This window comes from Populus trichocarpa, chromosome 11, assembly GCF_000002775.5.
Source record: "Populus trichocarpa isolate Nisqually-1 chromosome 11, P.trichocarpa_v4.1, whole genome shotgun sequence".
In the NCBI taxonomy this organism is placed as follows: Eukaryota; Viridiplantae; Streptophyta; class Magnoliopsida; order Malpighiales; family Salicaceae; genus Populus; species Populus trichocarpa.
The window spans coordinates 16,593,528-16,607,065 of record NC_037295.2 but is presented as its reverse complement, the minus strand read 5'-3'; the positions used below and the strand labels follow the sequence as shown (position 1 = coordinate 16,607,065).

Sequence of the window (13,538 nt, the reverse complement as noted above, 5' to 3'; positions counted from 1 at the left end):
CACAAGCAAAAAGATTGTACAGACATGGTCTTTGTTCTCTCAGGTTCTCCAAGGATAGAGGACCTGCCTGCATGCATGTTCTGTTTGCGTTTTGCAGGCATATCTGGCGAATTTCCTGCTTGCTTGTCAGTATCAGAGATTCGTCATCAGCTTGCTAGTTCATAAATCGATTATATTGTGAATATATCAGACCAATCACGCCCTAAGTAATCTGATTGCTATTCTCTACAATACTGATCAGCTTGATTTGTTACTGGAGAAGAATAGTTTCCTGTTCTTACACACCAAATACTGTCCAAAACGAGGAGTCATTTTCCATTTAGAAGCCCTGTGATGTCGAAGTCCAAACTCCCTTCAACATGCTACAGAGCAAAAAAACTTCATTTGTTGGCAAAGTTAAGTGGCACCAAACAACAAACCTTCTAGTTAAATATATATATTTTATCAAACCCTTCCTCTCAACTTCCCTCCTTCAGTGCCAAGCCAAAGTACTCCAAAGCCTCTTCTAAGTCCCATGTCTCTTTCTCCTTAACAACCCTCTTCGATCTTTCTCATGTATATTAAAACATTCAAAAAACAAGTCTAAACACACACACACACACACACACATGTCTAGCCCAATTGCTAAGCAAGTTTAATTAGGTGACTGATAGAAACCTCCTTAAATTAACTCCTACCAAATCCTTCCTCTTACAGCCGAGTTCTTGCAATTCTACTCATCAGTTCTTCTTTGAGTGCGACTGCCAAATGATGAAATAACCAACCAAGAAAAGACAACAAGAAACTGCTCTACTTTTGGGGTTGATATTGCTTCTTGTTTCTTGGTTTTGCTGTATTTTAGGTGTTTGGTTTGAAATAAAATGCAGCTTCATATATCACCAAGTTTGAGGCATGTAACAGTTCTTCCAGGAAATGGTGTTAGAGAATTTATCAAAGTGAAGGTTAGAGCAAGAAGGGTTTCGTATCGAATGCTCTTCTACTCTCTCTTGTTCTTCACATTTCTTCTTCGGTTTGTGTTCCTTTTGTCCACCGCTGACACCATTGATGCAGAAACCAAGTGCTCTACACTAGGTACATTTTCAATATTAGTATATTGCATTAATTTCTTTTCGGTTCTTCTTGTCATGTCTTTTAGTAGATTTTCAAAATGCAGATTGCTTGCGTTGATTGATGATATAGTTAAGGATTTAAGAATAATGTTTCTCCGAAGCTAGAGATTAATGAATCTTAAGATATAGCTTCAAATTATGAACAATTGTTTTTCAAAGATTGATACAGAACAACCAATGACTGGCCTGTTACGTATAGAATAGGAGGCAATGGCGTTTTAATTTTAGTTTCTTTATTTAATAATAGCATTGAATCAAAATGTCAATGGGAAATGAGTTGGCTATCGAAGAAAACACACACACACACACACATATATTTTATCCAAAAGAAATTAAGGATCAAGAATCATGGAATGAATTAGATAAAAAAAAATATACAAGGATAAACTTGGAAATGAATTAAATTAAAGAAAGGCTGATGAGAAAATATGTTACTTTTTGGGGACCAAATGCATGGCTGTTATGAAAAAAATAGAAACTTAAGGACCAAATTAGAAGATATTAATCCTTCGGGGCACCAAAGCATAAGGTAGTTCTGAACCTGTCAAGCACTCTTGCACCAACATCAGGCTATTTCATTGACAATTATCATTAATAAAACAACCATATATAGCTAGTCAATTGTTAGCACATCAACAGATCTGAGAAGGAAAGATTCAACCATTTGATACATTCACCAATGGTTGGTGTGAAACCACCCTCTGCCCTTAAGAGGCTGCCTTAATATTTTAATATTTATTGTGTGTTTGGTGTTGTAGTAGTTTTTGCGGTTATGATTTGCAAAAATAAATTAAGAAAAAAGTTATAAATTATAGTTTTTGTTTTAAATAAGGTTTTTAGTGAGAGTTTTCAGCAAAATCTATTTAAAACTATAGTGTGTGTTAATTAACCAAATATTTTAAAAGTATAATTGGGGCAAAATACAATTCCAAACAAATCCTTAATCCTAATATTGATTAGAATGAGGATGATAATGTAATTAGACTTGCTAATGCAATATAATTTGGTATTTAACAGCTTAATGATCTAGCCTTAATATTTAATCCAATACTGATAGGTTGCCTGGGGAAAAGACTAGGACCAAGAATATTGGGGAGAAGGCTTGATTCTGCTGTAAGCTCCTTAACCCTTGAATTTGATTTTGTGTATCAAACTTTCTATAATGTTAATTGCTAATGATTGGATTCATTGTTTGGTGTCTAAAGGTACCAGAGGTGATGTATCAAGTACTAGAACAACCACTTGACAACGATGAATTAAAGGGAAGAGATGATATTCCTCAGACATTGGAGGAATTTATGGATGAAGTGAAAAACAGCATATTTGATGCAAAAGCTTTTGCTCTCAAGCTCAGAGAAATGGTATCTTATGGTTTATATCTGCTGTTTGATGTCAATACTAACTGATGGGAATTCTCATTGTCAATTAACAATCGATATTTTTCAGGTCACTCTACTTGAACAGAGGACTAGAAATGCCAAAATTCAAGAATATCTGTACAGGCATGTCGCGTCAAGTAGCATACCTAAACAGCTCCTTTGCCTTGCCTTGAGGTTAGCCCATGAACACTCAACCAATGCAGCTGCTCGACGCCAGCTCCCATTGCCGGAACTCGTCCCTGCGCTTGTCGACAATTCTTATTTTCACTTTGTCCTAGCTTCAGACAATGTGCTAGCTGCTTCTGTAGTCGCCAATTCACTTTTCCAAAATGCTTTGCGCCCCGAAAAGTTTGTTCTGCACATAATAACAGACAGGAAAACGTATTCGCCTATGCAAGCATGGTTCTCATTGCACCCTCTATCTCCTGCAATAATTGAGGTCAAGGCATTGCATCATTTTGATTGGTTCGCAAAGGGGAAAGTCCCAGTTTTAGAAGCAATGGAAAAGGATCTAAGGGTGAGGTCACGGTTTAGAGGGGGCTCGTCTGCAATCGTGGAAAGTAACACCGATAAACCTCATATTATCGCAGCAAAGCTGCAAACACTTGGTCCCAAATACAATTCAGTGATGAATCACATTCGAATTCATCTACCTGAGGTAATAACGTTTCAGCAATGTTATACAAACATGAGCTTTATTCGATCCTCGTAATGCTTAGTGTCAATGTTCCTGCTTTTGCAGTTGTTCCCAAGTCTAAACAAGGTTGTGTTCCTAGACGATGACATCGTGGTGCAGACCGATCTTTCGCCTCTTTGGGACATTGACATGAATGGAAAGGTTAATGGGGCAGTAGAAACCTGTCGAGGACAAGACAAGTTTGTCATGTCGAAGCGGTTAAAGAACTATTTGAACTTCTCTCATCCTTTGATAGCAAAAAATTTCAACCCGAACGAATGTGCTTGGGCTTATGGCATGAATATCTTCGATTTAGAAGCTTGGAGGAAAACCAACATAAGCATAACATATCATCACTGGGTTGAAGAGGTAATCACCGATATAAATCACATTGTTTCCAAGCAACATGTGACGATCCTCAACATTCAGTAATCGAAAATTGTTCTCATTTTCTCCTTGCAGAACTTGAAATCAGGCCTGAGTTTGTGGCAGCTAGGAACATTACCACCAGGTCTAATAGCATTCCATGGTCACGTCCATGTTATCGATCCCTTTTGGCATATGTTGGGGCTAGGCTACCAAGAAAATACTAGTTTGGCCGATGCTGAGACTGCCGGCGTCATCCATTTCAATGGTCGAGCAAAGCCTTGGCTAGATATAGCATTCCCTCAACTCCGGCCCCTGTGGGCCAAGTACATCAACTCTTCTGACAAGTTCATTACGGGCTGTCATATTAGGACATGATAAATTGAATTTTGAGAGGATAACGTTGACCGCAATGGTGGTTAATATATGTCTATCTATGAGGAGGCAAAAAAGGAAAGAGGAGAGAATTCTTCACAAATTCAAGGTCTTGACTTCAGAATGTAAAGATCTATACAACCACAGGCATTTGTTTGATTGATTTTTTTAGAACTCTTCCTCTGTGGGTGAAAATTCTTCCCTTGCCTTCCCTTTTTACTTCAATTCTCAATTCAATTTTAATCAGAAAATCATGTTTATGGATTTTCAACCATTGACAACATCATAGATATTAAATCTGGCCTAGGAGTTGATCCAATCATTGTTATCACGTGGATTCCAGGTCTCCACAAGCCAACCACAACTCTGTTCTTATCTTCTTCAAAATTGATTAAGACCTCGAGTCAACTCACCAGAATAGAACATCTGCACGCAGCCGAAAAAGGAACAAGAAATCGTTTGGTTGGATTCATAGGATTGGCCCTCTTAACAAATTTAAATCAAATTTTATCAAGAAAGGAAATCCGGATTAAATGGAAAAGGGCCTAAATCAAAATTGAATTAATTAAGGTAAAAATCAATAGATTATATTAATAAGGGTGAAGAACTACAATTTTTGACGGTGAAGAGTCATGATATAACCCTTCATCCTTATTTCTTATACGGATCATGTAACTAGTTTAAATTCATAACATGTATAAATTTGTCTGACTAATCAATGCACCATGGAAATTTGTCTAACTAACAACATGCAGTCTGCAAGTAGTAAGTATTTTTTCCTTTTTAAGGTCTTAGGTCCGATTCTCATCAGACAATCAAAAACTTTTCTTATCATTAAACACATATATAGTATACGCTTAGCAAAAGCCAAGCAACAACCCAGTGGTAAAGGCCTAATTAATTCAATCAAATTTGTGGAGTTGTTTAGAAATGTGATAATAAATATTTTATAAAATATTTTTTGTTTAATATTCGTTATCACATTTCTAAACTCCACAAATTTGATTGAATTAACAAATTAAAATAATAATAAAATTTAAATTTTTACCTCTATTAAGTTTGCTTTCTTTCTTTCTTTGATTTTGTTGCTTCATCATGTTTTTTTATATTGTGTTTTCTTGGTTTTTTGTTATGTTTTTATTGTTTTGTAGCTGGTAGTCTTCCTCTAGTGTTTTTATAAAACGGATGCTCAAAATAAAGGGAAAAAAAAAAAAAACAGAAGGCAAACATCGTTATCTGAACTATGACTAAGCGCTACAAAATGGTGATAATTGTGGTTAATTAAGCAATTAAAGATTAATAATTGGGGAAAAATCACTAAGTAAATTCTTAAATTATATCTTACTCTCTCTTCTGGTTACATTTGACACTAAAGCTTTGAAAAACTTAGCATACTTGGTAATTATTGGGTATTGTAGCCAAACATCGAAGGAGCATACTTTGAAATCTATTGTCTTAATTAATTAGTTCTAACTCGAGGTTGAGTCTTCTACTAGTGGAAAGAAATGACATAGAAAACCTATCCAAGGATGTTCTTGGACCAGGAAGATGGGTAAAAGCCTAAGAAGATGACTTGGAAGGAAAAACTTGAGTTGTTGTATTGACAGCCATAGGTTTTGACTTGAGTGTCTGATTAATACAAATCTTATCGATCCAGAAAGGTGATTCGGAGGCCGATAGCCTAGTGGTGAGCATGAAGCTATTAGAGGTTGTTTTCAAGGTAAAAATCCACTTCAAAGACTTACTTTCAGTCTCTTTTATGATTCAAACCCCTGTAATCCAACTCCATTACTCGTGTTTAGAAATTAGTAGATAGATGTCACGTGCTACAAGCTACTATACAAGAATTGTATTAGTTTTCTAAATAATTTAGGATTTTTTATTTTATTTTATTTAGAACTCTTTTGTTATTTTTTTCAGCATTATTTAGAATGTTTTTACCTAGTATAAATATGATATTTATCTTGTAATTAGGTTTTTTTTACAAATTTTGATTTCGGCAACTATTATTATGTGTTGTGAGAGATTTTTCTTTCTTTGATTCTTCAAAAAACTTCTCTTGACTTATCGAATAATTAATCAATGTTCGTGGTGTCCTTCATACTTCTCGTTCATGATTCTCTATAATTGTTGGGTGGAGGTTTGTTATTATAGTCATGGTGCCCCAATACAGGTACTTATAGATATGTCAATATCAGTTTCAAATATGATCTTAGCTTTTCATGATTTGTGATCAATCTTGACTGTAGGTTTCTGAATTTTTATATACATGATGTTCGTATCATGTTGGTTATTTTCCTTACATTTTTTTAATAAATCAAAACTAAACTTACATGATCTTCAAGAATTGATGTTATAATTTTCTCCAAAATCTCAACATTATTAATAAAAAAATAATCAAATAACAACATTTGTAAGTACCATCATATCTCTATGGTCACATAATGAACACTTTTAGTATTAATTAAATCCTCAACATTAAATAAACCATACTTTATTTAACCAAATCATAGTTTTCATTCAAATATGTTGTAGCTTCATTGTAACAGCATTGCCTTTTGGCATCATTGTAATTGCGTGATGTATGTTTCACCTAATTTGATTACAATATATATTACGTTTTATGTGATTGCTATTTTTTTATATATCTAAAATGAAGTTAAAATATATGAAAATTACCCATAATAGAAAAACATAGAATAAAAAAATACTTGGGATATAAATATATGCAAATAAAACATAAATTTACACATGGCAAACTTGTAAACAGACAAGACAAGCCAAACTAGAAATGCAACTATAAAAACTAACCTAAAGGGAGGTCGGATGGTCAAAAAGGTTTCTTTCATCTGGCACCTTAGATCTATCACCTAGAAGAATTATTATTATTATTATTATTATTTTTGAATGCACCAGGTCAGTGTGAGGGAAGCTCCCTTAAGATCGCCCAAGCTAGTCTGAGAATATCTATTTTTTAAGAAGAAGAAGAAGAAGAAGAAGCTATAGAAACTAGTTCATTGGATTCACACCTTTTATTTCAAGAATTTGATTCTATCATTTTAATTCAATCTCCTTTCTTAATAACTTGATTTGTGCCTCTTATATTTTGATGTACTTGAATTTATTAAATTTAATAATTGAGTTATTAAATTTGGTATTTAAGTTTTGGTTCCATTAAACGAACCAAGTCTTGTGACAGGTGCTCGTTTTGTACAAGTGGAGTTCAAGTTTGAGCAAGAGTCTGGAAATGTTTGTTTCATAAATAACTTATGGTGGTAAGTGTGATGGAGGAGCAAACAAACGTATAGCATTAGAAGATTCAAGCGAATTACCAAACTTCATTGACGCAAAATCCAGAGCATACATTCTCAAATTCTATTTACTTTCTTCCTGTTACATTTGACACCAAATCCTTGAAAAACCTAGCAGACTTGGTAATTGGCGAATTGATAGCCATCAGATTGTACAAAACATTCTCTACTTCACCAATGGATGGTCGTGCCTTGAACCTTGAAACAACCTTCAGTTCTCCTCCTTCTTCTTCAACAAGAACGGTCCATTTCTCACCACTCACAACCCCATCTCTGACACACTTGAAAATCACTCCTTTTCGCTTGCTCAAAATACCTCTAACCTCCAACCCCATGAATGAATATACCACTTCAAAGGATCCCACAAAGCCACTCAAATCACCAAACTCGTTCTCCTCTCCAAACCCCCATTTGGGGTTGAATATGACTACTGGCTTTGGGTACAAAATATCAGTAACAGTTTTGATATCAGGCAACTGTGAAGTCTCTGGCCCCAGAAACACTGCCACTTCGGCAGAACTCAAAATTCTGTTGTCTGTGTTTCTGACTGAAGAAACGTCGACGTGCTCAACATTTTTTGATGAATTGTAAGATTGGAATGCTTCTATGCCTCTGTTCTTCAACGTGGGACTCGGCCAGAGGATTAAAATCTTGACCGGTGTCCCTCTTCTCTTAATGGGCAGGTCTTTGAAAACATCAGAGGCAAGTTGAGAGAGAGAAGTTGGCGAGTCATCTATGACTGGGATTTCTACCTGGAATCTAGGTTGCTTCAGTTTCTTGAGTTTGCCAGCTAGTTTTGGGTTGTTTAGGGGCTTCTCTAGGGTGGTTGAGAGACAGGTTTTGGCTTGAACAATGGCTTCTTCTTTGGAGGTAGGAGGGGAGCTGGAGGAAGATAAGGAGTGGATAGAAAGAGCGGGACTTCTGGATTGGTAAAGGGGAGGTGAGGGGAAGGAAACACGGCAATGGACAAGGTGGTGGTGGTGGTGGTTTTCTGGGAAAGCAATATGTGGAGAGAGAGTTTCATGTTGAAGAAATTGTGTAGAACGATTTGTAGTTTTGAATGATTGGATGTGAAATTTGAGGAGATTGGAAGCCATGGGAGTTTTTGTAAAACAGGATAGCAAGATTTTGAAACCAAGACGGTACACGAGCTGGAAGTAGATAGAAGAGATATCATGGCAAATTGGCAACCGCATATAATGATGGCCCACGGATGGAGGGTTTATATTTTTTACCTTCACTACTCTTTACATTTTAATTAAAATAGTTATTTTAACTAATTAATTAAAAAATATTGTCATATCATACTATCTAAGATATAGAATCATGAATATTATATTATTAAAGCATATAGGATTGTGAATCAAATTAAACAACAAAAATTGAAAAATCAACAAAACCCAAAACATTTTCTATCTTAAACAGAAAAAACCAGTTCAATTATTCAATCAACAGAAATTAGAAACAACCATAATTCAAATAACAAAAAGCTGAAAACTTTACCATAATTTCTTCCAATTTCTCTGCGTTTTATCAACAAACAGAAAGCGGGCATGCATAAAATCAAAGTGGATTCTTGACAGGGATTTTTTTATTTCAAGGCGAAATAAGTTTTAATTATTATAGAGAGAAGAGATCGAAAGAGGATCAGAGATAAGAGACGAGTGTACCAGGTACTTCCCCTTGCATTCTCCACCCCCATTTGGTCGACGAGGTACCTTGGAACCAAGCCTTCATTTTTTTCCCGCGAGCGACGCTGTCCAATCTTCTCTCACGCTACTAGCCACCACCTACTAAGGAGTGCTACAGCGCTCGCTATATGGGAAAAAAACCATACTTGCTAACTATTATAGCTGAGGAACCATGATTGAGAGCATGGCTATGATGCTCTCAAGGCATCAACCAGTTTCCAATTTCCGTTGCTGCTTTCATGTCCATGAGAAAACATAATTCCACTCGCTGAGTTGATTGGACGAAGCCAAACACCACAAGTTCTTGACATATTCTAATCTGTTCAAAGGCCTGGTACATCGCTACAATTTGAAATGGCAATTTCACTCAATCAACACAGCATGAAAGCATTGTATGGGACAGATTTGGGCTGGATGAGGATATTCCAGTCAGGGTTGTGTGGTTGATAATTGGATATAGATATTCAGGTTAACCCAGACTCAACTTACTACCATCCCTGACTACAAAGAACAAGGCACATGCATGCCTAATTCCTCAGCCATTGAGGACAAGAAATGAGTACTCAACAAGAGTGAAAATTTATTTATTCAAATACTGTGCAGCGATCCCCTAGTTTGAAGAGTCCCGCGGCCAGCAGAGATTAAGGGGAAGCCATAGACGTTACCAGTAACATATGAACTGGAAGAAACCAGTCAACTTCTAAAGCTAAAGAAACCCCTACAACCAGTCAAACCGAAACATAGCTTGCCAGACTAAGCTTATTAAATTTACAAGTGAACACCAGCAACGATTCATATAAAGTCCAGATTGAAATACAATCAGTCAGCCACCAAATCCAGTGAGAAAACCTCAGCAAAAACTAATGCAGACAAAGCAATGGCAAAATAAATGCATTTTGTTTGGGTGCAAAATGCAAACCCAATTCATAGCAGGTCACCAACTTAAGCAACTGGTGGGCGGAGCACATGATCTTGCGATGTATCCACTGCAGCGGGTGGCATGAACTGCCACATGGCAACCCCTGGATAACTAATGAAGGGCATTAATTTGTTGCCAGGTGCTTGGCCTTGAGTAGTGAATGCTGCAGGGATTGCAGGAGGGGCAGGCATGAAGCTGGGTTGTGAGTTCATGGTTTTCAGCTGCTGCTCCAACTTCTCCTTCTCTGCCTTCAGCCTCTGCTTCTCATCGCGAAGCTCATTCTTCTCAGCCTATGCAAGACAAAGGAAAGTTCAAAAGAATTGCAGCAGTTGTCTTAGGTGGCAGGATATGATGCAAAGGGAAGAAATCAAACACATAAATAAATAACTAGAGCCCAGAAGTCCATCACAATAAAAAATAGAATTGGAAGCGCATAAATGTCAATAGACCTTCAACTCTTTAATCTTCTCTTGAAGACTTGAATTTGAGTCCTTCAACTTCTGGGCTTCACCTCGTAACTGAGTCACAATGCGGACAGCATCAACCAAAATAGCAGCCTTGTCCGTTTTGGGAGTTCTCCCAGGATCCAAGATAGAGCCCAATTCCATAAACCTTGTAGACATTCCAAATACAGAGAGTGAGTGCCTAGGAGAGGCACACAGAGAGACAGAGACAAAAAGGGATGCAAGAGAATATGAGAGTACTTGTCATTTAGCCTATCCCTTCGCAACTTTTCCCTACATGCTTTGGAGCTAGACGCACTACACGATTCAGATCTACTCCTGCAGCAAGGAAACATGTGTGAGAGAGAGGTGGGATGACATCACTGCACAACATGCTCACTCCAATCCACTTATTTAAAATGTAAAACAGACAAACAAATAATTCATGCATGTATCACACTTTTGTACATGCAAAACAGATTAACATAGTACCATGTTAAAAATTATTCCATAAACTGCATAAAGAATAGAGCACATGAGAACTCTACCCTAGTGCTACTAAATGTAATATCATCTTCATGATGCTTGTTTAGAAACACCTCTGACATATGGGTCTTACTGTGGGACTGGTAGCAATAGTTATCATATAGTAGTAAAAAGACAAATTCAACGAACACAATTGGAATGGTTATCTGATTCAAATATATTGGCATAATATCTTTCAGACTTTCACTTCAAAGAACCATTACCAGCAAGCATGATTGCAAGAGACTTAACAGTAAAGGACAATCTGGTTTATTTTTCCTCAATTATGGCATCTAAAAAACAACATAATTATCTACGCTCTGAAACCAGGTCTATGCTGTTCTGTCTCAGCATAAAGGCATCAAAAGGTGGGTGCACGAATTCTCAATTCCAACTCCCAAACTTTCCAAGGAAAACACATATACGGGGAATAAAGTTGAATCAGCTCAACAATATCAATAACCACATAATCATTACAGGGAATTCAACACCCAACCCCAACCCCTTCCTTTTTAAAGGGATTAGAGCAGAGAAAGACAAAAGAAGTGTACCTCTTCTTGGAGTTTGGTTCCTTGTGCACATCACAATCCCCAAACGATCCATCAATTTCCTCACTATACATGTAATCACACATGCACTAATGGAGTTAGAAGATCAAGTGAATAACCACAAAACAACAAGAAAGATGACATTCAAATCCAATTTAAGTACCTGTTACAAGTATGTAATTTATATATCCAAAACAAGAATTGTAAATGTCACAAAAGATAAAAAAGGAGGCGAGCGGGAAAAAAAAAACTAAGGAACTTAGAACGGAAAATACAAAAAGGCCCTTCAAGTGAAAAGAGTTGTTATCTCTCACTCTCATTAATGGAAATATGAAACACTAATTACGAAGAAAAAGTCAAAAGCTGCCCATTTCAAACTATTATAACAGAAAGAAAGTAAACCCTCGCTGTTTGCAAGTTCCTACTTCATAAAGAAAATCCATGTGCCATACTTGCAACTTACACAAGGTCTCAATAAGTACTACCCTCTTGTCCACTTGCTTATACAGTGAGTACTGCTCACTTTATACAATATAGCTATACTATTCGTCTGTGTGCAAATGATGCAAATCAAACTTCCACTACTTAAAACTGAAGCTCATGTCACATTACAAAAAAAAGAGTAAAAGCAAATTGGCCTCTAACTACAAGATTATTCAAGGTAAATACGCCCCAACGTAACCACCCTTCAAATTTCCGCCAAGACCCACCACAATTCATCTTGTAATCAACCTACTAGTTAAATCAAATCATGCATCAGCCACCAAATTCTCAAAGGAATAATCCAAAAGTCAATCATGCCTTGAACAATTACATAACTCATTTGAAACTCACTTAACTACTAGCATTAACAAGCACAAAACAACCAAAAAACATTGAATCTCACTATTCTTAACAAACCCTAATCACTAAAACCCCTAAATCAGCCAAAACAAAAATAAATCCCTGCTTTTTTATATTAATATGATCTAAAAGCAACGAAAATTCAAGGGAAATTGGGAAATTTAACGAAAATCCTACCCGAAATTAGGAGACGAAGCAGTAACAACAGGAGCAAAAGGGGTTTGGTGGTGCTGTTGTTGTTGAACAGGGGGCGAAGGAGATGGCCAGGAGAAACCGGAGAAATTGGGATCATGAACTGTAATATCATCCATAAAATACGAATCGCTCACCCAACCCGCGTTTCCCGTTGACGCCATTTCTTCCCTTTCCACTCAATCAGCAATTGATTTCCCAGAAATATTTTGTGGGTGTGTTTTTTCTGTTCGAATTTTCCTGGAAAACAAACAGGAGAGAGGGGAAAGGGGTTATATATTGGTGTTGGTGTTTCGGGGTTGTGTTTTTTTTTTTTCTTCCTGGGGGGGAAGCAGAAGAGGATTTGATTGGTGGAAGAAGGTGGTGGTGGTGGTGAAGATTCGTTCGTCATGCTGCACCCCCCCAGTATCCGCTTTTTTTGGGCTTTTCTCTTTGGGCTTTTACCAATGAATTTTGTTTTTGGGTGTTGTTTTTTTTTTTTTTTATCTTTTTCACAAATGCCGAGATTATTTGTGGAGATGATGTAAGGGTCGATTTAACTATAAATTTTTTGGAACATAGTTGTCGGATTTAATTTGCAAAGCTGATTTGAGGGGAAAAAAATATTATTTATTAAGAGTTCACTTAGCAAATTGGTGAGGTGTCGAAACAATGTTTTGTCTTATTTATAATTTTAAAAATATTTAATTAATTAACAAGTTATATTTATTAATTATGTTTTATCAAATCAATATTTAATTTAATTTAACTAATAGCCTGACGTGAATTAAATTTTAAATTTTGAATTAAATTTTAAACTTGGTTACGTTGTTGTGATGATGCCACTTGTTCTTTTTTATATTTCAAGTGGGATTTGAGAACGATCACAACACAATTAATAAAAAAAAAAGAGTCTTCAATCTTGATCACTGGTATTGCGCTTTCCAATTAGGGTTCCTGGAGAGAGAGAATGGGATATGATTTTATTACATTCAAATTGACTCAAATATGGAACTCATCCCACCATCAAATCAGCTTCCATTAAGTAATTCGAAGCTTTAAAAATTATTATTATTATTATTATCAGAAGCTAAATTATTGTATCCCTACCCATCAAATATTATTTATTAAAATAGTATTTTATTTTTGTATTTTTTTAATTTTATTATTTAATATTAGAAT

General features: G+C 36.0%; 3 protein-coding genes across 3 annotated transcripts; 1 reads left to right on the top strand and 2 right to left on the bottom strand.

Annotated features, from left to right (window-relative positions):
* Window positions 1-204: 204 nt before the first annotated feature.
* Window positions 205-4,100, top strand: LOC7470925 (probable galacturonosyltransferase 12). The gene is made up of 6 exons (XM_002317528.3): window positions 205-1,071; window positions 2,167-2,222; window positions 2,315-2,470; window positions 2,556-3,146; window positions 3,231-3,533; window positions 3,627-4,100. The coding sequence occupies exons 1-6, from the start codon at window positions 861-863 to the stop codon at window positions 3,906-3,908; spliced, it is 1,599 nt and encodes a 532-aa protein (XP_002317564.1). The 5' UTR covers window positions 205-860; the 3' UTR covers window positions 3,909-4,100.
* Window positions 4,101-7,223: 3,123 nt separating this feature from the next.
* Window positions 7,224-9,194, bottom strand: LOC7470924 (uncharacterized). Its single transcript, XM_002316936.4, has one exon. The coding sequence runs from the start codon at window positions 8,410-8,412 to the stop codon at window positions 7,285-7,287; it is 1,128 nt and encodes a 375-aa protein (XP_002316972.3). The 5' UTR covers window positions 8,413-9,194; the 3' UTR covers window positions 7,224-7,284.
* A 269-nt stretch (window positions 9,195-9,463) lies between these two features.
* Window positions 9,464-12,761, bottom strand: LOC7470923 (transcription factor ILR3). Its single transcript, XM_002316935.4, has 5 exons — window positions 12,363-12,761; window positions 11,346-11,408; window positions 10,531-10,608; window positions 10,276-10,438; window positions 9,464-10,116 (listed from the first exon to the last, which is right to left on the bottom strand). The coding sequence occupies exons 1-5, from the start codon at window positions 12,539-12,541 to the stop codon at window positions 9,850-9,852; spliced, it is 750 nt and encodes a 249-aa protein (XP_002316971.1). The 5' UTR covers window positions 12,542-12,761; the 3' UTR covers window positions 9,464-9,849.
* Window positions 12,762-13,538: the final 777 nt, after the last annotated feature.